The sequence below is a fragment of the Rhinolophus ferrumequinum genome, chromosome 7 (genome assembly GCF_004115265.2).
Source record: "Rhinolophus ferrumequinum isolate MPI-CBG mRhiFer1 chromosome 7, mRhiFer1_v1.p, whole genome shotgun sequence".
Taxonomy (NCBI): Eukaryota; Metazoa; Chordata; class Mammalia; order Chiroptera; family Rhinolophidae; genus Rhinolophus; species Rhinolophus ferrumequinum.
Genome location: NC_046290.1, coordinates 49,239,787 through 49,266,866, shown reverse-complemented (window position 1 = coordinate 49,266,866; position 27,080 = coordinate 49,239,787). Strand labels below are relative to the sequence as shown.

General features: G+C 40.7%; 1 protein-coding gene, 1 long non-coding RNA gene and 1 other non-coding gene across 6 annotated transcripts; 2 read left to right on the top strand and 1 right to left on the bottom strand.

Moving 5' to 3' along the window:
• Window positions 1-4,601: 4,601 nt before the first annotated feature.
• Window positions 4,602-9,441, bottom strand: LOC117024485 (uncharacterized). The gene is made up of 3 exons (XR_004423462.1): window positions 9,328-9,441; window positions 5,143-5,233; window positions 4,602-4,662 (listed from the first exon to the last, which is right to left on the bottom strand). It is a non-coding gene; the product is annotated as an uncharacterized LOC117024485 (long non-coding RNA).
• A 224-nt stretch (window positions 9,442-9,665) lies between these two features.
• ZBED3 (zinc finger BED-type containing 3) lies at window positions 9,666-25,634 on the top strand. Of its 4 annotated transcripts, none has more exons than XM_033111023.1 (4): window positions 9,666-9,768; window positions 11,741-11,786; window positions 16,390-16,524; window positions 24,352-25,634. In XM_033111023.1, exon 4 carries the CDS (start codon window positions 24,366-24,368, stop codon window positions 25,056-25,058), a length of 693 nt encoding a protein of 230 aa, XP_032966914.1. In that variant the 5' UTR covers window positions 9,666-9,768; window positions 11,741-11,786; window positions 16,390-16,524; window positions 24,352-24,365; the 3' UTR covers window positions 25,059-25,634. The 4 variants fall into 4 exon arrangements, with proteins under 4 accessions (XP_032966914.1, XP_032966916.1, XP_032966915.1 ...); XM_033111025.1 differs by having other exon boundaries at window positions 16,363-16,524; XM_033111024.1 differs by lacking the exon at window positions 11,741-11,786 and having other exon boundaries at window positions 9,668-9,768.
• LOC117025385 (small nucleolar RNA SNORA47) lies at window positions 14,586-14,714 on the top strand. Its single transcript, XR_004423598.1, has one exon. It is a non-coding gene; the product is annotated as a small nucleolar RNA SNORA47 (small nucleolar RNA).
• Window positions 25,635-27,080: the final 1,446 nt, after the last annotated feature.

The following is a 27,080-nucleotide window of genomic DNA, read 5'->3' as shown; positions in this document are numbered from 1 at the left end:
ACTCAGCTGGTCTCAGGAGGAGGCCTCCAGGCTTCCCAAAGGAGTAAACTAGAAGGAAAAGGGTGCGAGGAAGAGAATATACCCTGGTCCCGCTTTATAACTCACTCAGGAACAATAACCATCACTTACTGATGACTCCCTCTGTGCCAAACACTATGGTGAGAGTTTTCCACATGTCACCTTTTTCAATTTTTATCCTAACCCTCAGTGTAACTCCTGTTATGCAGTTTAAAGGAGGAACAATCAAAAGCAGCAGAGAGGCTAAGAAACCATCCTAAGCCTTCAGAGCTAGTATATGGCAGAGCTGATACCTAGCAGAGGATTTGACCTGTGTTCCCACAGGCCACACTGCCTCTGCTGGTGAACTAGCTCTGCTCCCAATTGCTCACGCCTGTCGTTCCCCTCCTCACCCTGCGGGAAGGGCACACAGTTGTGAGCAGGCTCAGAGGACGGTGCTCAGAACAAAGGACCCAGGCCCAGAACACAGAGTCCTGTTCTCTCTATTCCAGCTACATCAAACCACCCAAAGTTCAGAAACCTATTAAGTCATCTTCTCTATAATTCAAATACAGAGAAGTACTTTTAAGAGACACAGCATTCCAGCAATTCTCACGAGCTATAAATATGTAATTTATGGGGAAAATGGGAACTCTGTGTCACATTGAAATGGAGAACTATTTGAAGAAAGGGGAAAAATATCCCATCATACTGAGTCATGAGGGAAATAACTGCAATAGATCATACTAGTAAATAGGAATATAAAAATAGCTTCTGTTTGGAAGTTCACATTAAATGTTAATGTGGCCTTGAGTTTATTTGAAATATTTTTCATCAAGCATTTTCATTTTTACAACCTTAAAAGTTCTCCTCACATTAAACCAAGGTCAAATAAGTTTTGATGCCAACTTGAAGAAACCTTAAGATCAATGGGCTCAACTCCCTCTGAAAAGAAGAAACGAAAGGCAACTATTCTTTGAAAACAGACTATCATGGCATAGAGGCCATTAGTCCCTAAAGAACAAGATCCTTGAGGGTGGGGCCCATGGCTGATTTTACGTCGGCTCGCCCAGAGCACAAAGTTTAGTGTGGGGTGAACAGCTCACTTGTCTTTGCTCAACACTTGTTTTCTTCCAGAGGCAGCATTCCTCTTCATTTTGAAAACTGCCCTCTACCCCTCGAACCTTCTGATCCAGTGTGAGCAGCCACACCTGGCATCCTGACCTGAGAAGTGGGTCAGCCAGGAGAGGTGGGTCTCTGAGTCCTTTCTCAGGATTTCTTGAACTTCAACTAAAGAAATAGAATACAACTGGGAACACGTGAGCCCAGCAGCTGCCGGGGCTGTGTTCTGGTTGAGTGAGGCAAATCGGTCTGAGAGAAAGCCCTTGAGCCTTTCCCTCTCCCAGTCAGGTTGTTCCTCCAGCTACCAACCTGGTCCCCTCCAGGGGTTTGGTGAGATCACAAGTCCTAGACAAGGCATGATTGGTCTACCAGGACCTATGGTCCACTTTCATTCTTCTCAAATCCAAACTGAAGTCACAAGACCAAAGAACTCTCAGCTGCCATTTAAAAACAATTAGCCATACTTTCCAGCTTCTATTCTGTCTCAGATACCCTGTGAGGCATTTCACAAAATTCATCTCATTTAATTCTCACAACAACCCTATGGAGGAAGGTGCTATATATCGTTATCCCCATTTTACAGATGAGAAACAAAACCAAACAAAATTGGAGGCTCATTTTTTTTAAGTAATCTGCCCACATTCACATGTCACTAGCCTCTTCCCATGACTCTGAGGGCAACTATAAAACTGCCTGGTCTAGACCTGGGCTCCTTCAGAACCATTCTAACGTATGCATCAACTACAAAAAGAAATCTAAAGTAAAAGCCTGACGCAGATGTGCCCATGTTTTGGAGCTATCCACTAGGAAGCGGAACCCCAGTGTCTGGAGCTTCCCAGAAAGCCCATCAACCTGGAGATTTCACTCACACACAGACAGTGATCTGCTACACAGGTACCAGGTAGAGCAGCTGAGGATAGAATTAGGGAAGAGCCTCCGATTTCGACATTACGTGCCTTTTGAAAAACGTATTTACTACTGTGATAAAATATACATGACAGCTACCATTTTAACCCTTTTAAAGCATACACTTCAGTGGCATTAAGTACATTCACATTGTTGTACAACTAGTATCACCACCATCCATCTCCTGAGCTTTTTTATCTTCCCAAACTGAAACTCTGAAACCCATGAAACACTGACTCCCGATTCCCCCCTCCGCGCCCTCACCCCTGGCAGCCACCCTTCTACTTTCTGTCCTTATGAATCTGACTATACTGAGTACCTCATATAAGTGCTATGGTAGAAGCTTTGAATTTTCAACCCCTCCAAGTATTTATTGAGACCCACTATTTGCTCAGTACTGTTGCTATGCTTTATGGGGGGAAATATATACAATAGGAGATTTGATCCCTGCCACTGAGATGATTACAGTAGAGCTGTGAAGGCAAGCCTCGTTTCTAAGAAACAATACGTACGTGCATGATACCAATTGGGAGAACGGGAAACTTAGATAGGAGAGATCCTTATAAGCTGGTATAGTCTAAGTAGTCTTCATAAAAGTGGTGACTTCTTTTGAAGGAATGAGAATGAGATTTAGTTGGGCAGAGAAGAAGACTGTGGATTAACTAAGTCATTCACAAATCCAGGCAGGCTGGATCGCCCCAAGTAGCCCCAGCCATCACCAAATGGGCCACAGCACTCTGATCTGGTTTCTCTGAGGACAGGATGATAAATCCTAGGCCTGTGCATCACACTTCTGCTTTACCCCCAAGTCACACATACAATGATTTCCTTTTCTCCTATTGCAAAATAGACACAAAAGAAAATCAAAGGGTTTGGAGGGTTTTTTTGTCTTTGTTTTTGTTTTGTTATTCTTTATGATTATCTCAGAAAATAGCCAAACCAGCTCTTTTGGAAAATTTGTCTTTTTTCCTTTGGCAAAAAGAGTAAGAACTTCTGAAACTTGTATGGAATGTCTGACCACCAGGGTCAGGTCACTTCAACCCTGCCCACAGCTGGGGTTGTGGTGAGATAAGCCTCCAGATGCTCAGTCTAACCAGACACCCTTGTCCTTTAAACAAGTGGTATGGAGCACGCCCACCACCCCCAGCCCCCACCCCAGCCAGCACTTTTAGCAAGTGGCCAATGGAGCAGCACTGACAAAGCTGTCCGTTTAGGGTTGTCCCCATGTCTCTTCCCATGTCTCTCCCTGACTGGCCTGCTTTCTAAGCGTAAGCCTTGACTAGAGACCCTAGAGGGCAAGTAAGCACAGGAAGGCCTGCATACTGTCGCTCCTACTGCTTGTCTTTTCTGTTCTTCCGTTTTTTTTTGCCTCCTTTCTTAGTAAAACAAAATGTAGTCCCTACTTTTAGACATAAACACCCGTTGGTGGCCCACAGCATATAGGTTGGATTCTGACTGTCCCTGCAACTGTGTATATGTTAACAGAAACTGTGAATGTGGGGCTAAGTGAAGCAACCAGATAGTGCACCAAGGGCCGTAAAAGGCATTTTACAATCCTAGAAGAAAAATGTGAAACGGCAGCAAAGGGGTCCCACCCGGATACCCTGCAAGCCCCCCATAATCATAGGCACAAAGTGGCTTACGGTGAATGGATGCACATAAACAACAACAAAATAACAAAATACAGGATGGGAGACTAAATTTAATCTGAAAAGGGATTAAAATTCTGAGAGAAATTCTTACACTATTTCTTCCTAATAATTCTGAGAAACAGAAATCAATGTCTAATGCCTGAGAATTCTCATAGGAAGGGAGCCACTGCTTTCTGCTACCAGCGTTTCCCTCTCATTCCAGTGACCTGAAAAAGGTCACCAGGGAGCGCTACTCTCTAGAGCTGAGAACCACAGGGATGTTGCCCTTTGAGCAGAAGCTCAGTCTCCTCAATGATACTGAGGCCAGTAAAAGTCCTCATGGAGACATGGGAACTACAAACCACTTTGCAGTTATTTACTACCAATTACATCGTCCATCCATTCTCTTGTTTATGACTTTCAGCTATATACAAAACAGTTTGAATCTTAAAAATATCTCAATTCTGGCCCACAATATTGCAATACTTTCATTGGTCTACCTATCTCTAGTCTGTTATTTTTTCAAACACACCCCCCATACCTCCCCAAAGTGGCATAGTTAAAATAAGAATCTCAATATATATATAACTCACTTGCTTAAAATTACCTCCAGGATAAACTACAAGCTTAGCTACGTTTCAAACACAAAGAGACTTGCATTTGTATATAATTACAATGAAGACGTCAAATTTCAAAGGTAAGTTTAAAAATTTCATAAGTCTCGGGTCGGATGGGTGGCTCAGTTGGTTAGAGCACATGCTCTTAACCACAAGGTTGCCAGTTTGACTCCCGCAAGGGATGGTGGGCTGTGTTCCCAGCAACTAACAATGGCGAGATGGTGGGCTGCGCCCCCGGGCGACTGGACTTGGAGCTGTGCTGCACCCTCCACAACTAAGATTGAAAGAACAACAACTTGACTTGGATGGTGCTGATGGATCCTGGAAAAAACACACTGTTCCCCAATGAAAAAAAGTCCTGGGAATACACACTGTTCCCCAATAAAGTCCTGTAAAAAAAAAAAAAAAAAATTCATAAGACTCCAAGACAACCAGTGAAATAAACATAAAGTCTATATTAACATTTTATATTATATGACAGAAAATGATAAAATTAAAAAATGAGGAAGCTGGATCTGAAAAAGCCTAGAGCTGAGGATGGAAAATAGTTCACCATGAAAAAATAACTTTTTTAAAATTGTAATTACAAATATAAAATAAAGACCTTATTTGAAAGACACATAATTATCTACAGTTTTTAGAAAAGCACCTTTATTTTGGCATGCACTTCTTTCCTTACGGTCCCTGCTCCCCATCCTGCTTCCTGTGATCACCTCTGATGCTACCTGCATTCTATTTCTTGTCTTAGTCACTACACTGCGGGGAACCCAAGCTAAGAAAGTGGGTACTAGAGTGGCCCTAGAAAGTAGAAGCTTAGAACCTCTGAACCTCCAAACCTCAGGACAGGATTCTGGACCTGGGTTACTTACCCATCAGATGGTAACAAGGATCCCTCTGCTAGTGGTAAGTGGAGTGATGATAACCCTTGGAGTGCTGTGATGGTAGAATTAAGATTCTCACCTGTGATAGAGTAAGATAAGGGACAGATCAAAGTGGAAATGTTGGTTTATTCAGTAGCTTTGGCTGATCCAATAAAATATACTCATATTCAGTACAGCCTTGAACAAGACACTGTGTTTGAACTGTGTGTGGGTCCACTTATACATGGTTTTTTTTGTATGTATAGTTGGCCCTCCATAACCCCAGGTTTCACACCTGCGGATTCAACCAACCATGGGTGCAGAGGGCCAAAATGTATGCATTGTTCTCTGCTATTTTATATGAGGGACTTGAGCATGCATGGATTTTGGAATCAATCCCCCACGGATACTGGAGGACAACTGTAGTTAAGTTTTAGGGAGCCTAAAGTTATACACGGATTTTTGACGGCACAGTGGTCAGCACCCCCAACCCCCATGTTGTCCAAGGGTCAACTAGCCTGATAGACCATTAGAATAGCATATTAAAATTTCAGCTAAGGTGCTATTTGGGGAATAATATCCTATAGGAAGGGATGCTGTCCTCCAGGGTAAACTGAATGCTTTAAATCAATGCTTTGTGGGTCTGTGTCCCCAATAACTAGAATACACAGGTCCTCAACACTGTATAAGCTTTCAGGCACCACAAAACCTGGATCCATATTGTGTCTATTAATGTGAGTATTAAAAGTAGCTAGATCATACCCTTCTTCTTCTAATCTCAGCTCCTCAAACTACCTTCCAACTTTTCTCTATGTACGCTAAGCTGTAGGCAGCTGCTTACCACTGCTCTCATCGCCCCAAAAGAGTAATTCTGGGGCTCTAATGAAGTCCATACAGCAAAAACACTTTTCTAGCCAGTCTTCTCCACCCCCATTCCTTATTCCTGCAACTCTATTCCCCAAGTTCCATGTCTGATTCTTTTGGAGCAAACTTTTCTTCCTCTCTCCCTTTCTCTCTTTTCCCTTTTTCTCCCTCTTTCCCTCCTTCCTTCTGCCTTGTTTCTTTCAGACCTGCCAAGATGCGTATAATTAAGAAAAATCTAAGTAATCTAGGGAAACAGAACAAAAGGAAAAATGTAGGTATGGCAATAAAAGACTAGCACACAGAAAAGTTGACATTGTGATGAGATGAATCATGACCCTCCCCCCAAAAAGATGTTAACGTCCTAACCCCAGGTATCTGTGAATGTGATCTTATTTGCAAATAGGGTTTTTGCAGATGCAGTCAGGATAGGGCTTAATCTCCTATGACTGGTGACTTTATAAGAAGAGGGAAATATAGACACTGACACACAAGGAGAATGCTATGGAGCAACAGAGGCAGAGACTGGAGTAATACAGCTACAAGCCATGGATTGCTGGCCACCACCACCTAAGAAAAGGCAGGGAAGGATTTTCCCCTACAGGTTGCAAGACGGAGCACAGTCCTGCTGACACCTTGATTTTGGACTTCTAACCCTTTAGAACTGTGAGAGAATACATTTCTATTGTTTTAAGCCACTTAGGTTGTGGCATTTTGTCACAGCATCCCTCGGAAACTCATAGAGTAGTCATCCCATCTTTGACTCTCAGCCTTCCTAGCAGCTAAAGCAAGGAAGGAAGCAGTCCATTACAGGATCCACAGCACCCACAGGATTAAAATTGTTCAGGGGATGCAGACCTTTCCATCACCTGAGAGATCAGAGAATGGTCTCCTCTGGGTCAGAAAAAAACACCATGGGAATCAGTGGACAACTGTAGTGATGACATCATGACACAAGCCCAGATAATAAGTTTTATGCAGCTATTTCCTGTAGGTGCCTCGCTGATAGCAGAGGATATGACCCCCAAGGGACAGTTCATTAAAAGCATATCTAGAAACCAGAAATGAAAAAGGAGACATTACTACTAACCTTACAGAAATAAAAAGGATAATAAAGGAATACTATGCACAACTGTATACCAACACATTAGAGAACTTGGATGAAATGGACAAATTCCTAGAAAGATGCAAACTACCAAAACTGACTCAAGAAGGAGTAGGCAATATGAACAGACCTATAACAAATGAAGATACCAAATTAGTAATAAAAAAACTACCCATAAAGAAAAGGCTAGGCCCAGGTGGCTTCCCTATTGAATTCTACCAAGCATTTAAGGAAAAATTAATACCAATTCTTCACAAACTCTTCCAAAAACAGAAGAAGAAGGAACACTTCTCAACTCATTTTATTATTTTTATTATTCATTTTATTATTATTTTATTATTTTATTATTATTATTCTTACACCCAAATCAAATAAAAATAACATAAGAAAACCACAGACCAAAGGCATATATGAAATGTACCAAAAGAGTGTTATCCACGTATATGGTTCTGTAATTTCACATCTTTGAGGTAATCTCCTTAAATAGTTTACTCAAATTGGGTTTTTGCTGAGGATTAGACAGCAGATTTCAAGGCTATAATCTCTGGCAAGAATGTGAAGAGTAAACATTCTGCATTACCGATGTAATGCAGGTCTTCAAAGTTTAAGCATTGAATAAAACTTCCAGGGCAATAGATAGAAATAAGGTCTTCTTATGAAAACTGAATGTTATTTATTTATGGTTAAATGAGTGATGAAAGTTAAGGGAACTGCCACTACCAAGCAAGACCTGAAGAGTGATTTTCTTTTTGAAACCTGAACAAAGAATGTGGGGCAAAGAAAAAGAGCTATTACAAATTTGAGATATATTATATAATTTGATTTAAAATTTAATTTAAAACTACAAGAAAGAGATTTCAGATTATAAGAAAGTTTAAGCATTGAATCAAACACAGAAAAGACAGACTCCTTTTCTCTGGACTTTAAAAATAAATCCAAAACACATCCTGTTAGAAAAATAAACATATAATTCCAAGAGTCCAAATCCTACCCTTTTTTAGGTCTCGGCTAAATGCTGCCACTTTCAAAAGATATAGCTATTCTCAATTTAGTGTGGCACTTCAGTGTTTTCTCTTACATCATTTGTCACTTTCTTCTTGGAGTTGCATTTGTCTTATTGCCTTTCTGAAGTATATGTTGAAGTGTCTTGAGGGCAGGAATATTTCTTGAATCTCCAAACTCTTATTCAGGTTTAGGATAGTCCTTTGCCCATAACCAGAACTTACTAAAAACTGTTTTATGAACTAATGAAAATAGAATGTATCTCATTACATGGTCAGTTTAAAGCCAAATGGATATTTAAGGTACTCGAAGTAAAAAGTCTCTTGTTAAAAGGATTGCCAGATAAACTTTAAAAATTTGTTTATGAACCATGAATAAGAGATGGCTTTAACCTGATTCATTTATACTAGTTATGTTTCTTTTAATCAGATGTCCATAGCCATAATGTTCTTTTGGATGGGTATAAAAATATTAACCTAACATTTAACCTACACAGTACAAAATTATCCCTTTGAAGACACCCAACCAGTTTCTTCTCTTGAAACCATACTTGAAATGGTAAAGAGAAACTCCATTAATGGACTTTGAAACACTAGTTTCTAGAAAGGATGAGCTTTTAAAAAATTACCTGAACCAACTCATGTTAAGTGGGTTATATTATTGTAACTAGTTACTCCCTGTCCTCTTTTTAAGAGGATTATACAACCTCTGCCCATTGCCATATGATTTACAAGGTTTCCTTAAGAGAGGAGTGTATTTTCTGGCCCCATTGACAGTAGGCTTTGTCATGTGACTTGCTTTGGCCAATAGAATGTGAGCTACTTAAGAGCCGCATGTGCCAACAATGTGTTAAGGGCTGACTGTTAACATTTCTTGAACCTTGGCAAGCCACTTGTTAAACTCTCAGGAGCTTGAAATCAGCCATGGTGGGATTATTTACATCATGGATATAGCAAACACTACAAATCAGATCCTCTTCCCTCAAAGTTGGTTCCAGCACACAGTAAGTGTGTCCCCAAAAAGTTGATCTTTCAACCGGGAGCCTGGAATAAAGGAAACTGTTGGAGTAGAGCCAAAGCCACCAGCAGCAGATGTAATTTGCTTGAGAAATGAATCTTTGTTACTGTAAATCACTGAGTTGTAGGGGGGTTTACCTCATCATAATCTATCAAAAGCTGACTGATACACTAGTGTTATTAAGTTTTAGTGAACACAACGAGCCCTACCTTTATCTGTCCAGACCTTGGTTCCGGGAATTCCTTCTAACTACTTGTGCCACCACACACCTTGAACCTGAAAGGAGGAAAGCTGCATTCAGAGATTCAACACGGGGAATCCAGGTCTTGGAAGGTTAATGGAAAGGTATAAAACAAAAACTACATTAAAAAAAAAAATCACTAAGCTACGATATCATTTCTAAACCTTGGCAAACACAAGTCTGCCACTCTGCGGACCTAGATGGTTTAGGAGTGACTCCCCATCCCTTTCAACTACAGATCCCACATATCATCCCCCCTTCATCCCACAAACACAGGAATTGAGCGCTGTTTCTTTAAGGGGGACGAGCGGAGGTTTCCGCACAGGACAAAATGTCTGCGAGGATCTTGGACTGGATCGGTGACACCACACTCCCAGCACGCCTCCCTCCACGCTCCGGGGATGATGGAGTGAGTGTGGGCCTCCAGGCTCGCTCAGCGCGGCCAGCGCGAGGCCGGGGCTCCCAGAGGCCCCATTGGGGGTCGCGGTCGGGTGGGGGGAGGGGTGATGGTGAAGCAGGCTTAGGGACCCGCCCCGGGCCTCCCGGACCCAGGTGAGCTCGAGAACCAGAACCGCAAACACCGCAGCCCTGTACTGTTACAGGCTTTCTGGTGCATGGGGTGCTGGTAGCGCCCTTCCTTCGCTGTGATCAGGTTGTCCTTATTGTAAAAGATGCATTTGGCCTCAGATTCTGCATAAAGGCCGCTGTTTAATTTCTTTCAGGACCTCATGGCTGCTCCTTCTCTATAGTCTCCCCTCAAAAAAGTTGTTCGGGAATAGCGAAAATCATCTGCTCTCTATTAAAATTGCCTTATTTCAGTCAAGACTTTTAACAGTGTCCAAGTGTTTGGGTGCCCTCTCTAATTAAGACTTTCTTAATGTTTCCCACTTTTGGGGAGGAAAAACCGGAATGCAAGCCAGATGCTCAAACAAGAATCCCTACCCCCACCTCCACGGTGCTCAAACAAAAGAATTTTCTGATCCTTTCAGAATAGTATACAGGAGCAATTTGCTGTAATTACTTACACTAACCAAATGCCTGAAGCTTACCAAGCGAACTTATTTTTCCCAGCATGAAAAGAAAGAATACCTGCTACCATCTGAACTTCTAATTAGTCCAGACTACAAAGATATAGAGTGTTTAATAGAAACTGTTGTAGAAATAGGTTAATAAATTGACATAATTAGGATGATTATTTTCTGCACTTTTCATTAATGTTATTTGTATACCCTTTTTAGCCAAAAAATAGCCTGAGGCAATACATTACAAAAAGTATTCAACAATGTGTTAAAAGGGCTAAGAGCCAAAAACAGGTAATTCTCAATTGTAAAATCTTTGTGTTAAGCCCTTCAAAGTGCAGCTTAAAACCCCTCTAATTCATACAAAATTATGCTTTTCACAGATAAAATTAACACCTTTATTTTTAGGGACATATATAATAAATAAAGTAATGTAGGCCTGAGATATAGGTCCACTTTAGGGCAGAACACTTTATAATTTTCATTTTAAAAAATGCATTAATAGAGAATACTTCTTAGCCTTTTAGCTAATGGTAGAGGTACCTAAGAGTTCAGCTTACGTCATTTAAAGAACATCTCTGATTCACCAGATAAATAACTCTGGGTCCACTAAATTTTTTACAGTCCATGTTTAATAACCTTTTCCATATATTTTCACTTGACCCTTTATTCCCTGACCCACGTATCCACTTTACAGTTTGGAGGCATTTTTTACTTGCTTTTTAACTTCAGTGAAGTCTTCAGCCTGGTGATTTCAGACTAATTTTTCTAATTGTCTGGATCTGTTTATAAATAGATTAGTATGGCTGTAAACTAATATTGCAACCAAGATGGACAGGTAACAGATGAATAAATTGTGTTTTCCTTGATACTTGGATTGTCAAGGTTAATTATTTGTTTTAATTATTTTCAGCTTTAAGTTACTGGTGGATGAAGTAAATGAAAACGTTTTCAGTGTTTCCATACAAGTCCGCGTAGATTTCACATTTGTATTAATTCCTTACCTAAGATCCAAATTCAACCTACACATAATTGCTTATAACTCTGGCAGATTAATCCTACTGAAGCGAGTATCTTTGACTATAGAAAGACAAATAGAGCTGTAATTTATTTGGTATTTCCTTTTGAGAATATTACCTGCTTCTCTGGCCTTTAGCATGCCTAGTATTTTCTATGTGTACAAGTATAAAATAATAAAATTAACTTTTATGGATGGTTTATAGGATGATTCTCAATGTTGTACACTGTGTGTGTATACTCATATTTACACCAATTATTCATCCAGGTTTTGACTTCTTCCCTTATTCTCTATATTAGTATTCAGGGAGATCATACTGACGAATCTGGGTTTTAATCTGATAGGTTATTGGAACTTCAGAGAACTTCAAATAGAACTTCAAATGTACAGGTAATTCAACTTATTACCTTCCACAGGCTTAGACTTATCATCCCTTTTAGATAATGGATACTTAAACTCACAGGCAAGTTTAGAGGTGTTATACCAACAATATACTCTCTCCTTTTCCATGGAATAACTATAATCTACTATTTTTCCCCTGAAAGTGGACTCAGAATTTTCCACTGTTAAGTTAATTTCATGCTAGCAGTGATTTTACTTAGTTTCAAGAAATTTTATTTTCAAATATGAGCCTGGAAGCCTGTTAACGACTAAAGCATTGGCATTTTATGAGTCAGCACCAGTGGTAATGTGTTTTAATGAATTTTGTACCCAAAGGATGGTGGGGAAGGGAAGGGATGCTGAAGCGGCAGTGTCTGCATGAACCTCTGTTAGAGCCCCCAAAGCCCACCCTTCCCCCACGGTGGACACTGTGTGATAGAATTCACTCTCACGTGAACCTTCATCATGGGAATCAGAATTACTGCTGGAAGCCTCTCTCACCATCAGACAGAGCTTCCAGAGGGCAGGAACTAACTTCTGGGCAGTAAGCATGTGCCTGACCCTGAGCTGGTGCACAATGAGCATTGGAATGAAAGAGTGGATGGAGTGAATGGATGTAAGCAAAATTGATCACAGTCATTAGCACCTTTCTGGTAGTTTAAAAACTGTCTCAGGGAAAAATTAAGGGAGCTCGTTTTTCATTTTATTCTTGTTTACTAACCATCCAATTAAGAGATGTGCATTTTTGTTGGTTACTTGGTAAGGAAGAAATGCATATTGCAGGACGCCAGCTAACCAGACCTCCTTACCATCTTCTACCTGAGGGATAAGCAACCTATTTCACTGAATGTCAATTTAGGAAGTGAAAATAAAATTGGTTGGGGAGGGGAGGTGAATCTGTGATTCTTTTTTATTTGCTTTTTGTATTGAAAATCCCCAAGAGAATTCTTCCAACATAAACTACCTTGCTGTACTGAATAATAGAATGTCAAAGAGAAAAATAACACTGCCTTTTAGCCCCTGAGATCTTCATGTGGGCATGTTTGAGCAGTAAATAGTGGTAGCTTCTTTTTGTTCATGCCTTGAGTTTATATAGCACTGGAGAGTCCAACAGTGAGGTTATTTGCATTATCTGATTTCAGCCACCAGTTTAGAGGCAGATAATCTTATCATTTGCCTTGACAGATGGGGATATGGAGACGGGGAGCTGGCTCTAAGAACCAGAGTCCGGTTCTTTGCATTTATGCAGCGTCCCCTGAGTGCCTGCCCTGTGCCAGGGAGATGAGTGAGGTGAGCTACTCTCCCATGGCATCCTCCACTTCCTGTGGATATAAAATCACCTTCTGCTGGGGCAGAGCATAGCAAACTACCCAAAACGGAGCAACCCCACACACTGGGTTCCCTCCAGGGCCAGATGGCAGTGCACTGTGCCACACAGGACTATCCCTCCAGACTCCAGAGTTACGGCTGCCTAGCCCTGCCTGCGTTCACATGCCTGAGGACTGTTTTATAAAATTATTTTTTATGTATAGGTCCTGCCATATACATACTCTACTAAATGTATACACATGATCACGTGCATGCTTTCTTAGTACCTCTTTTCTTTTCCTTTTGTGTTCACCTCTTTTCACATCCTTTCACATCAGCTGCCATCCCTTCAACCCCTAGTTTCCTTCTTTCTTTTGCTTTATATATACATATCCTAGACAGATCTATATATTATTTAATAATAATGAGATCATACACACTTTTCTGCAACTTGCTTTTCTCTGTAGTTCCTCCAGAAATCCCCTTAGGTTATCTGTCGCAACTGCGATCCACCCTTTTTTAATGGCTGCATAATATTCCCTGGTGAGGCCGTACATCATTTACCCAGCCGGTCTTCTACTGATGGGCATTCCCTTGTGTCCAGTTTTTTGCCATTCTAAATAAAACTGTGCTGAAAACATCCTAACACATAGGACTTTACATATTAGTACTTTTAGTTCTGCGACAGAACAGATTAGATTCCCAGGAGTAGAATCCCTGATTATATCTATTTTTCATTTGTAGAAATTGCCACCTTGCTTTCTGAAAAGGCTTCACATCTCCACTAGTAATGCATGAGTGTACCCTTTTCTCTGCCTCCCTTCTAGCTTCGGCTGACAGACCTCTTCATTTTTGTTACTGTGATGGATCTACTGTGTTTCCCCGAAAATAAGACCTAACCGGAAAATAAGCCCTAGCATGATTTTTCAGCATGACGTCCCCTGAACATAAGCCCTAATGCGTGTTTTGGAGCAAAAATTAATATAAGATCTTATTTTCCGGGAAACACGGTATTAGGTTCGTGCAAAAATAATTGCGGTTTAAAAGGTTAAAAACAAATTGCAAATACCGCGATTACTTTTGCACCAACCTAATAAAATAAGGCTTCATTGTTACTTTAATAGCACTTCCCTGAATGTGAGTGATGTTGTGCATCTTTTCTCAAGTGTCCTGGCCATTTGATTTTGTGCTTAGGTCAGCTGCCTAACTCGTATTTCTTGACTGGTTTTATTGGGTTGTTTGTCTCTTTCTTTTAAGTTTGTAAGAGTTCTGTATGTATTAGAATTGTGGCCAAAGATTCTAAGGCTTCTCTTCCGAGCAAAGATGGTGGACTGGGAGGCTTCTCTCGCTCTGCACTAGTGGGGCAGTTGAAATGAGCTCAGGGGGTACTTATCAGAGGTAGCCAGGCCCTTAGAACGGCCTGCAGCCACAGACTGCTGGTCACTCTTTAGTTACTGAGTCTGAACAGAAGATGGTCCTGAGCCAGAATGTAGCTGTGTGCGGAGGACTGAGAAGGTGAGGCAGGCCTGTACCGTGCTGCCTTCCACTGGTTAAGACCTCCAAGAGCAAAGGCCACCAAAAGTCCCTCTGCCACCCTTGGAGGGGCAGCGCTGTGCTGGCCGACATTTGTGGCGTTGCTTGTCCCTAGCTCAGGTGAGATGTCCCACTAAGTCTAAATCACCTGTGTGCTCCCCTTAACTCTAGTAACAGATTCATGTCTGTGGCATGCCTCTGGGCATCCCAGATTTTGAAGAACCCCAGACATCTTGCAGGGAGGTAAAGCATGACAGTAACTGGTCACCTCTGGCACTTTTAGGGGCACGTCAGTAATGATTACTCTTGGACTTTGGCACAGGTAAGAGAGTCTGTAGGTTACATGCAATTTTCAACCCCCCAGTTCAGAATATAAAGTGACAGTCTTGATAGTATTGAAAAACTTTTTCTACAAAAAATTTCTTTTTATATATAAAATAAATATAGGGATTCATTATACCATTCTGTTCACTTTTGTATATGTCCAGTAATTTAAAGGAAAAAAAAACAGCTCTGGAAAGATGATTCAAATGTAGAAGGAAACAGAATTGTAATAAATAAATAAAGGAAAAAGAAGTGTAGAAAAAATTAAGGTAAGATGGATAACAAAAAACATTTCTAAGACTAACATCTGGTTCTTTTTATTAATCATAAAAAACTGCCCTTGAAGGTGGTCTGTCATTCCCCTCCACATCCCACCACTCCCCACTTTAGGGACTTGAGAGATTTAATAAATCTCTAGGGGAAATCTAGCCTTTAATTTCTAAAGAGCTTTTAAACTAATTGGTCATCATGAGTAACCATATTCAAATCAATGCCTGTTGTATCAGAAGATATGTAAAATAGCTATTTCTATTGTTAGAAGAGGCCTGGTACTTGTCTTTTTTATTGATCTGGTAAATTTGTTATCTTTTTCAAAATGTGAAAGATATGTTAAATGTCATGCCTGATCCTGAGTGGACTTGCTTGGTTGGAAGAAGAATAGTGCGATTTAGAAAATGGTAATTCATCTGTAACAAGACTATTAGCAATTGATTTAAAATCTTATACTAAATTCTATTGTTATAGCAGTTTATTCTTCTTGTTCTCATCTTTGCCTTCAGTCATTCCTAGCTGCATTTAACAAAAGAAATCCTGGAACTTTATCATCTCATTGCTGCTAGTTCAAAACCTGACAATATGAGCAGGCATTGGCTATTGCACAGAGCATTATTTTCCCACTTCAGCCTTGATATTCCTCCTAAAATAAGCTCTCAGATGACCTCAAGAGTCTATCATGTGTTCTCTCATTATTCTTAAAATTTCAAAGCAAAATTTGTCTAGAATCACACATTTGGTTCTTTGTGAAGTTATATCTTAAAGAATAACTGCACCTTTTCTATTCCCTCTTGTTTGCTAGCTTATTGCAGTGGTAAATTGTTTTCCTAATAGAAAATATTTTGCAATACTAGTAGCTGCGTTGTGTTTGGGTACCTTTAACCCAGATATTTTGTTGGACAAAGCAAGAAGCTATTGTTTTTCTTTACTTTTCTTCCTTAATTAAAAGTATTGACCAAGCCATATTTCTTGCAGATATATAGAGGAGTACATTTAGGTGGGATGAGCAATATAGAAAACTAATTTTGTTCTATGATTCAAGCACCTATGAGAAAGTCTGAAAAAAAGAACCCCAGAAGAACATGGTGTTACCTAGTATTTCTAGTATCTGTCTTTAAGGCTGTTTAATTGAATTTCTTTTACTCAGCTATCTGTCCTCTGAATTTACTCCTAGCACTGCTGATGGTTCTTCAGAACTCAGGGATCATGCTGCAGTGTTTCTGTCTGAGAACTTCGGTTGACTGGAAATGCCGAGGCAATGACAGGGACCCCAAGGCCTTCAGGACATGGCCCACCATCTAATTTAAAGGTAAAAGTTTAGAAAGCTGCTTTGTATACTCATATTGCTATTTTCTAAATGTGCAAATTTTAAAAACATTTTAATGACTTCTAGTAGTGTCGATTTTCTCATAAGCACACAGTTTTTAAAACTGCAAAGCAAAGATACTTTTATCTTGAAAAAAGTACCCTCAATGAAACTTTTTAAAAGGTTGTTCACTACTGAACAACCTTGGCCCTTTTGCTCCTAAAGAAACAAAGTTTTCGTTCCTAAAGCTTTATTTTCTGCTCCTCTCTAAAAGTTTACTCTGCAACACTGAGAGAAGAATACAAAAAGGAGCTTTGCTCTTATTCTGAAAAGAATAACTTTTTTGTAGGAGAGCAGAGTAAACTAATTAAAACTTATATATACAGCAGACTTCCGGTCAAGATGGTGGAGTAGGTAAATAAATGCTCACTTCCTCCCATGACTACATCAAAATTCCAGCTACATTATGGAACAACCATCACTGACAACCGCCTTAAGATTAGCTGAATAGAAGTCCTATCACTAAGAATATAAAGAAAAAGCCATGATAAGACGGGTAGGAGAGGCAGAGAAACGGAACAGCCAGGTCCCACACCTAAAGTGTGGCAATTAAGAATCTCGAATATCTCAGCTGCGGAGATTACTCCTTAGGAGCGAGGGGTCCCGGCCCCACACTGGGGTCCCCAGCCTGGGGCACCAGTGCCAGGAAGAGGAGTCCCCATCCCATCTGGCTATGAAAACCAGCAGGGATGGCATCCCAGTGAGGAGGGCTGCTGTAGACCCAGGTGTCCCTTTAAAGGGCACATGCACAGATTCACTTGCTCACATACTCACTCTGGGCTCCAGTGCAGGGGCAGCAGGGACATAAGCGAAGAAACTAAAATGATTAGCTTCAGGGCAAGTGTTGGAGAAACAGGTTGGGGCAGCTCTCTCCAGGATGGAAGTGCTGGCATGTGCCATTATTCTTTTGTTGAGCACTCCTCCTATCCAGCCTGCACGTGCAGGTAGGCAGCAAATCTGTGCTCTCCATTAACCTGGCTAACACTGTTTGCCCTTCCCCGATGATTCCCTGAGACACCACCACACCTAACTCACACGCCTAGCCTGAGCCATTTCCAGTGGCTTTTCCACATGAGCGGCCTGCCTCAGCTCAGGCTGCTGACTTTCCTAAAATCTCTCAAAGATCTACAAACCCAACCAAGCAGCAGCTGGCCTCAGCAAGCATTGTACCTGTCACTAAGCAGCCCCAACACCAGCACAAACAGCAACTGGTCTCAAATTGCATTGTAACTCCCATCAGATGACCCCAAGCCTGACACAAACTTGGAATGGTAGCTTCAACTAAGTGGCCACAAGCCTGCCACAAGTGGCAGCTAGCCTCAGCTCACATCGTGGTGCCCACCAAAGGGTCCCAAACCCCAAAACTAGTGGCAGCTGGCCTCAATTCACAGCTTAGCCTCTCCCAAGTGCATCCAAGCCCAGCAAAAGTGGCAACCAACTGCAGATCACTTAGTAGCTCCCACCAGGCAGCCACAAACCTGGCACAAATCGCAGCAGGATCTTGGCCTGCACCAGAGCTCCTCCCAAAAGGCTCCAGAACCAACACGCCCCATGGCCAGCTTCAGACCACACCACAGCACCACCCAATCATCTCCACAAACCACACACCCAAAGGGTGGACTTGGCTGGCACCAGAGACCCACAAAAGCAACTCCCATTCCGTGAGGTCAGCCCCCACACAAGAGCTAATCCTCTGTAGTCACAGCCAGCCCTCACAGCCAATCAGCCTGAAGTTCAATCGCACACACTGACACGCCAGCAGCATTCAAGGCTCAACTACAACAGGAGGGCACACACATCTGAGATATGCAAGAAACACCCCTAGAGCACTCAGGTGGCCAGGGAGACTGTGCCACTGATGCCTCCAAGACAGCTACCAAATAAGGCCGCCGTGAGAGACATAGGAGCCCTACCTAATACATAGAAATGAACACAAGAAGGCAGCAAAAATGATGATGAGACAAAGAAACATGTCCCAGATGAACACAAGGACAAAGCTCCAGAAAAAGAACTAAACGGAATGGAGACAAGCAATCTACCAGATACAGAGTTCAAAACACTGGTTATAAGGATGCTCAAGGGAGTTAACGGAAGAATAGATGAACTCAGTGAGAATTTCAACAAAGAGATAAAACCATAAAAAAAAAAAGTCAGAAATGAAAAATACACTACAGAGAATCAACAGCAGATTAGATGAAGCAGACAGAGAACTGAATCAGCAATCTGGAAAACAAAGCTGTGAAAAACACCCAATCAGAACAGCAAAAAGAAAAAAGAATTTTAAAAAATGAAGTGAGTTTAAGGGACCTCTAAGACAACATCAAGCATACTAACATCCACATCATATGGGTACCAGAAGAAGAGAGATAGCAAGGGATTGAAAACCTATTTGAGGAAATAATGACTGAAAACTTCCCTAACCTGGTAAAGGAAATACATATACAAGTCCAGAAAGTGCAGAGTGTCCCAAACAAGATGAGCCCAAAGATGCCCACTCCAAGACACATCATAATTAAAATGCCAAAGGTTAAAGAGAGAATCAAAGTAGCAAGAGATAAGCAGTTAGTTACATACAAAGGAGCATCCATAAGACTGATCTCTCAGCTGATCTCTCAACAGAAACTTTGCAAGCTGGGGGATCGGCACCAAACATTCAAAGTGATAAAAGCAAGGACCTACAACCAAGACTACTCTACACAACAAGGCTATCCTTTAGAATTGAATGCGAGATCAAAGTTTCCCTGACAAGAAAATGCCAAAGGTGTTCATCACCCCTAACCTAGTACTACAAGAAATGTTAAAAGAACTTCTTCAAGTAGAAAAGGGAAGATCGAAAATATGAATAAGAAAATATAGTAAAGAAAAATATTCTCACTGACAAAGACAAACACTTAGAAAAAGCAGTGGATCAACCTAGTACAAAAGTTAAAAGGCAAAAGTAGGAAGATCGTGTGTGTTTACAACAGTAAATTAAGGAATACACACAAAGACACATACAAAAGAAGTGAAAAATAATGACAAAAACAAATGTGAAGGGAGTGAGTAAAAATTATAGTGATATTAGAATGAGTTTGAATTTAAGCGACGATCAACTTAAAACAGACTGCAATAAACAGTTTGGTATATATGGTAAGTACACGGTAACCACAAAAGTCTGTAAGAAATATACAAAAATCTGCAAAAATTAAAGAAAAAGGAATCCAAACACAACACTATAGAAGCTCATCAACATACAAGAGGAGAGGAAGAGAATAAGAGAGGAACAGAGAAGAACGACAAAAACATTCAGAAAACAATAAAGTGGCAATAACTACAATAACTATTAATACTTACTTTAAATGTAAATGGACTAAATGATCCAATCAAAAGACATAGGGTGGCTGAATGGGTTAAAAAACAAGACCCATGCATATGCTGCCTATAAGAGACCTACCTACTTCAGATCGAAAGACACACACAGAATGAAAGCAAAGGGATGGAAAAAGATATTTCATGCAAATGTAAATTTAAAAAAAAAAGCTGGGGTAACAATACTTATGTCAGACAAAATACACTTTAAAACATGGGCTATAATAAGAGACAGAAAAGGACATTTCATAATGATAAAGGGATCAATTCAACAAGAGGAGATAAGTTTCATAAACATCTACGCACCCAATGTAGGAGCACCTAAATTTATAAAGTAAATACCAATAGACATAAAAGGTGAGATCAACAGTAACATAGTAATAGTAGGGGACTTTAACGCCCCATTAACATCAACGGATAGGCCATCAGACAAAATCAACAAGGAACATTGGCCTTAAATGACACATTAGACCATAGGGACTTAATTGATAATTTTAGGATATTTCACTCCAAAGCAGAAGAACATACATTCTTTTCAAGTACACATGAAACATTTCTTCCAGGATAGACCACATATTAGGCCACAAAAATACTCAATAAATAGAAGAAGACTGAAACCCTGTCAAGCATCTTCTCTGATCACAATGGTATTAAACTAGAAATTAATTAAAGAAGACAACTGAAAAACACACAAACACGTGGAGACTAAATAACATGCTCCTAAACAGTGAATGGGTTAACAACAAGATCAAGGAAGAAATCAAAAGATACCTTGAGACAAATGAAAATGAAAATGGAATGACCCAAAATCTATGCACACAGCCAAAGCAGTTCTAAGAGGGAAATTTATAGCAATAAAGTTCTAACACAAGAAACAAGAAAAATCTCAAATAAACTATCTAAACTTACACCTAAACGAACTAGAAAAATAAGAACAAACAAAGCCTAAAGTAAGTAGAAGGAAGGAAATAAAGATCAGAATGGGGAAAAAATGAAATAGAGTCTATGAAAAACAATAGAAAAGATCAATGAAACCAAGAGCTGGTTCTTTGAAAAGAAAAGTCACTGGACTCATCAAGGAAAAAAAAAAAAAAAAGACGGCCCAAATAAATAAAATCAAAGTGGAAAAAGAAGTGACAACTGACACAACAGAAATACAAAGGATTATAAGGAAATACTACAAACAATTATATGCCAGCAAATTGGACAACCTGGAAGAAATGGATAAATTCCTAGAAACATATAATCTTCCGTGGATGAATCAGGAAGAAACAGAAACACTGAACAGACTGATAACTACTAATGAAACTGAATCAGTAATCAAAAAACTCCCAATAAACAAAAGTCCTTGACCAGATGGCTTCACAGGTGACTTTACAAAACATTCAAAGAAGAATTAATACCTAGCCTCAAACTATTCCAAAAAATTAAAGAGGAGGGAAGAAGGCTCCTAAAATCATTCTGTGAGACCAGCGTTACCCTGATACCAAAACCATACAAAGATACTATAAAAAAAAGAAAATTACAGGCCAATATCTCTGATGAACATAGATGCAGAAATCCTCAAAATATTAGCAAACTAAATTCAGCAATACATTAAAAAGATCATACACCATGATCAAGTGGAATTTATTTCTGGGATGCAAGGTTGGTTCAATATCTGCAAATTAATTAACGTTATATACCACATAAACAAAATGAAGAATAAAACTCATATGATCATATCAATAGAAGCAGAAAAGCATTTGACAAAATCCAATATCCATTTATGATAAAACTGTCAGCAAAGTGGGTATAGAAGGAATATACTTCAACATAATAAAGGCCATGTATGACAAACCCACAGCTAGCATCATGCTCAATGATGAAAAGCTGACAGCTTTTTCCTTAAGATCAGGAACAAGACAAGAATGTCCACTTTTATTCAACATAGTATTGGAATTCCTAGGCACAGCAATCAGACAAGAAAACTAAAAGGCATCAAAGTTGGAAAGGATGAAATAAAATTGTCATTATTTGCAGATGATGTAATACTATGTATAGAGCACCCTAAATATTCCACCAAAAAACTATTAGAACAAATAAATGAATTCATTAAAGTAGCAGGATACAAAATTAATATTTTGAAATTGGTTGCATTTTTATACACCAATAATGAACTGTCAGAAAGAGAAATTAAGGAAACAATCTCATTCACAGTTACATCAAAAAGAATAAAATACCTAATACCTAAGAATAAATTTAAGTAAGGAGGTTAAAGACCTGTACTCAAAAAACTGTAAGACATTGAAGAAGATACAAATAAATAGATGGATATACAGTGCTCATGGATAGGAAGCATTAACACTGTTAAAATGTCCATACTACCCAAAGCAATCTACAGATTCAACACAACCCTATCAAAATACCAATAGCATTCTCCACAGAACTAGAACAAGTAATCCTAAAATTCACATGGAATCACAAAAGATCCTGAATAGCCAAAGCAATCTTGACAAAGAAGAACAAAGTTGGAGGCATCATGCTATTTGACATCAAACTACACCACAAGGCTATAATACTCAAAACAGCATGGTACTTGGCAAAAAACTGACACATAGATCAATGGAATAGAATAGAGAACCCAGAAATAAACCCATGCCTATATGGTCAATTAATCTATGACAAAGGAGGCAAGAATATACAGTACGGTACAAACAGTCTCTCTAATACATGGTGTTGAGAAAACTGGACAGATATGTGCAAAAGAATGAAACTGGATTTCTTTCTTACACCATATACAAGAATAAACTCAAAATGGATTAAAGACTTAAATGTAAGACCTGAAACCATAAAACTCCTAAAAGAAAACATAGGGGTAAACTCTTTGACATTGCTCTCATATGTCTCCTCAGGCAAGGAAAACAAAAGAAAAATAAGTGGGACTACATCAAACTAAAAAGGTTTTTTTGCATAGCGAAGGAAACCATCAACAAAACAAAAAGACAACCAACTAAATGGGAGAAGATATGTATCAATGATACATCCAATAAGGGGTTAATATCTAAAATATATAAGGAACTCATACAACTTAACACCAAAATAACAAACAATCCAATTAAAATGAGCAAAGGACCTGAATAGACATTTCTCCAAAGAAGACATACAAATGGCCAACCGACATATGAAAACATGCTCAAGGGCACTAAACATCAGGGAAATGCAAATTAAAACTACAATGAGTTTTCACCTCACACCTGTCAGAATGGCTTTCATCAATAAATTAACAAACAACAAGTGTTGGCGAGGATGTGGAGAAAAGGGAACCCTCGTGAACTGCTGGGTTTATATGGAACCACAAAAGGGATTGTAAACTGATGCAGCCACTATGAAAAACAGTATGGAGGTTCCTCAAGAAAGTAAAAATAGAACTACCATATGACCCAGCAATTCCACTTCTGGGTATTTATCCAAAGAAATCCAAAACACTAACTTGAAAAGATATATGCACCCCTCTGCTCAGTGCAGCATTATTTACAACAGCCAAGATATGGAAGCAACCTAAGTGTCCATCAATGGACAAATGTATAATGAAGAGGTCGTACATAGTATATACAGTGGAATATTACTCAGCCATGAAAAAGAATGAAATGTTGATATCCATGACATGGATGGACCTAGAGAGTGTTATGCTAAGTGAAATAAGACAGAGAAAGACAAAGATCATATGATTTCACTTATATGTGTAATCTAAAAAACAAAATAAACAAAACAAACACGGATACAGAGAACAAATTAATGGATGCCAAATGGGAGGTGGTTTGGGGGCAATGGGTGAAAAATATGAAGGGACTAAGAAATACAAATTGCCAGTTATAAAAATCTCCATGGTGATGTAAAGTTACCACATAGGTAATATAGTTAATAATAGTATAACTATGTATGGTGTCAGGTCAGTACTAGATTTATCAGGGTGATCACTTCCAAAGTCATATAAATGTCTAATCACTATATTGTACACCTGCAACTAATATAATATTGTATGTCAACTGTATTTGAAAAATAAAAAACAAATTTTAAAAATTAATATATACACATAGCACTTACATAGCTAGTTCTTTACATTTAAGAAGCTTGGCTTCCCATTTTTAGTATAAGTACTTGTTAGCTAGGGACCCATTTGATTCCTAAGAGAATTCCTAGTTAAGAAAAGAGAGCTAGACATTTTTAACACTTTTTTTCCTAGGAATCAACAGTTAACAATACTGAAAAAGAAACCCATGTGTCTACCAGACTAACCATGGGACTGTTTTTGTAATAAAAGGGAGGCATGGTGTTTCTTCACAGGCCAACTATAGTCATAGAAGTTGTGTTTGAGTGTGTGTGTGTATCTATGTATATAAAATTTTGTTGTTCTTACCTTTTTTTCCCCTCGGTATGCAGACGCTGCAGAGAGGATGAGAAGCGAGGAGCTGGCAGTGACCATGGAAGAGACCCGTGGGCCTGACGATGCTGAAGCGCAGGGCAGCCCGTGTCCGGGCCTGACGCCGGCGCCTCCCGGCCGCCTGGGGGCGCCATACTCCGAGGCCTGGGGGTACTTTCATCTGGCCCCCGCACGCCCGGGACAGGCGTCGGGCCACTGGGCCACCTGCCGGCTGTGCGGGGAGCAGGTGAGCCGGGGTCCGGGCTTCCACGCTTGCACTCCGGCGCTGTGGAGGCACCTGAAGAGCGTGCACCGGCGAGAGCTAGAGAAGAGCGCCGCCGGCCGCTCGCCGCCGCCGGCCCCCGGCCCCGCCGCGGCCGCTGCTGCAGCCGCCGAGGGCGACTGGGCGCGCCTCCTGGAGCAGATGGGCGCGCTGGCCGTACGTGGAAGCCTGCGCGAGCGCGAGCTGGCGCGGCGCGAGGCGGCGGTGGAGCAGGGCGAGCGCTCCCTGGAGCGGAGGCGCCGGGCCCTGCAGGAGGAGGAGCGCGCGGCGGCCCTGGTGCGGCGCGAGCTGCAGGCCGAGAGGGAGGCGCTACAGGCGCGGCTGCGGGAAGTGACCCGACGCGAAGATGCCTTGGCCTTCGCCGCTACCCCGCTGCAGACTGCGCTCAAAGAGGAGCCCGAGGGGGAGAGGGACGGATACATTGTCACGAAAGTCTTCCTGTAGGTGTTGGCCGCTCCCACGGCGCCATGGCAGCGCTACTTCAGGTGTGGTCCGCGGACCAACGTCTTCAGCCTCACCTGGAAGCTGAATCTCAGGTGCTGCCCCTTGCTAGATAGGAATCTTAAATACGGGGCCTTGAAAACACACTTTGGAAGCCAGAGCAGAACCGAAAATCACTTCCACTCCGCGGCCGCCTGGGGCGCAAGCTGTTGGCCGTTAGTGGGCATCCGTGCAGGGCGCGGTTTTCCTCCGACTGCCTTTGAGAGGAGAGCTCCAGCCGCCCCTTGAACCTAGATTATTCGGAGCCATGTACCTAGTGACTGAAAGCACAGAAGCTTCCTTATACACCAAAGATTACCACAGCATGTGGCTGTACACCAGCCATGGCAACCCAGGGTAGAGGACCCATGGAAATGAGGATAAAGCATTTTACCCAAAAAAGTGTTTTACTCATTTCCTAATGAGTAAATCTTCGATGAGCCGTCTTTGCCCAGCACCAAGTTCTGAAAAGGGGGCCACTTAGTTTCCACAACTGCTCTTTACCCTCATCATCTCTAGTGCCTCGGCAGGACAATCTTAGAACCCACACTTGCCTCCTTATTAGCAAAACATGACCTATCCTTCATTGCTAGGAAGGGCTCTTCCTTCCCCTTCTGTCTCCAGTCTTCACTTCTGGGTCAATAAAGGCATCCCCCTTACCAGAGACAACCTCCTCATGTTTCCATCCATTCCTTTTAATCTCCACTGGGTCTTTGCTTGTGTACTTCCTTTCCTCTGTCTTATTCCCTCCATTTCCCCAGACTTCCTCTTAGAAATGCCCAGTATCCTAGTCTCCCCAGCCTGGAAGCTCTCATGTGAACCACCACCCAAGGAGGATCAAGTAGTCCTTTGCTGCCTGTACTTCCTCCCCATTCTTCACTCCATCTTCAGTTTTCCATGCTACACTGGATTCTTAAGAAGCCGCCACAATCTGGCCAAATATGATGACTTATTTCAGCCTTCATTTTGCTTAATCTCGCACTTGAAATTTCTCCTTTGGTAGGTGGAACTTGCTTTTCCTCCAGAGAATGCCTTTTCCTATGTACACTGGTTCCCAAATGATTTTTCTTCAGGTCTGTTTTTTCTCATTTTTTTATATATTGAAAAATTTCAAGCATCCAGAAAAAGTTGAAAGGCTAGTACAATGAATATCCACATACACCATTCACCTAGACTGAAGAGTTAACATTTTTCCATATATACGTTTTCTTCCCACCACTCCATACATACATGACATTTCATCTCTAAGTATTTCAGCATGCATCTCCTAAGAATAAAGACATTGTTCTACATGATTACAATGCAATTATCATACCTAAGAATACAATTTCCTTCATCAAAATTCCTCAATTGTCCCAAGAATCATTTTATCTTTAAAAACAGGGTCCAAAGTTAATACAAGTATATTACTTTTGATTATAACCCTTTAGAACAGCCCCCTTACTATTTTTTTCCCATGACACTTACTGATTGAAGAGTCCCAGCCATCTGTCTTATAATGTCCTATATCTGTATTTGTCTGATTGTTTCCTTAGGCCAATTTCTGCACTTATCTACCTGTACAGCAGCAATAATCACCTCTGTGCCAGCGAATACTTCCAGCCTTGAGTGTTCTTCCTCCCACCCCTGAGGTCTGTCCATATCCAATTATCTGATGCATGTTTCTCCCTCTGCGTGCATATCCTCTCACTACTGGTGGAAGGGGCAAATCTTCAACTCTATCACCACCCCTAACCTTTACTAGACTTTTAAAATGTATCAGGTACATATACACTTTACATGTATTACTTGACTTTATTCTCATAGTAGCTCCATGGGGAGGCATTAATACTATGCACACTTTACAGCTAAGGAAACGGACATAGGAGTTAAGTAGCTTGTGCAAGATCACAGCTGGTAAATAGAGGTGAGATACAAATCCAGTCTCTGCCTCCAAATGCCAGGCTCCTAGTGCTGTACAGTCTCCCTTGTTACTCAAGTCACCTG

Bases quoted from the DNA above. Each gene is read 5' to 3' on its own strand.
- ZBED3 (XM_033111023.1), top strand. From the start codon at position 24,366: ATGAGAAGCGAGGAGCTGGCAGTGACCATGGAAGAGACCCGTGGGCCT.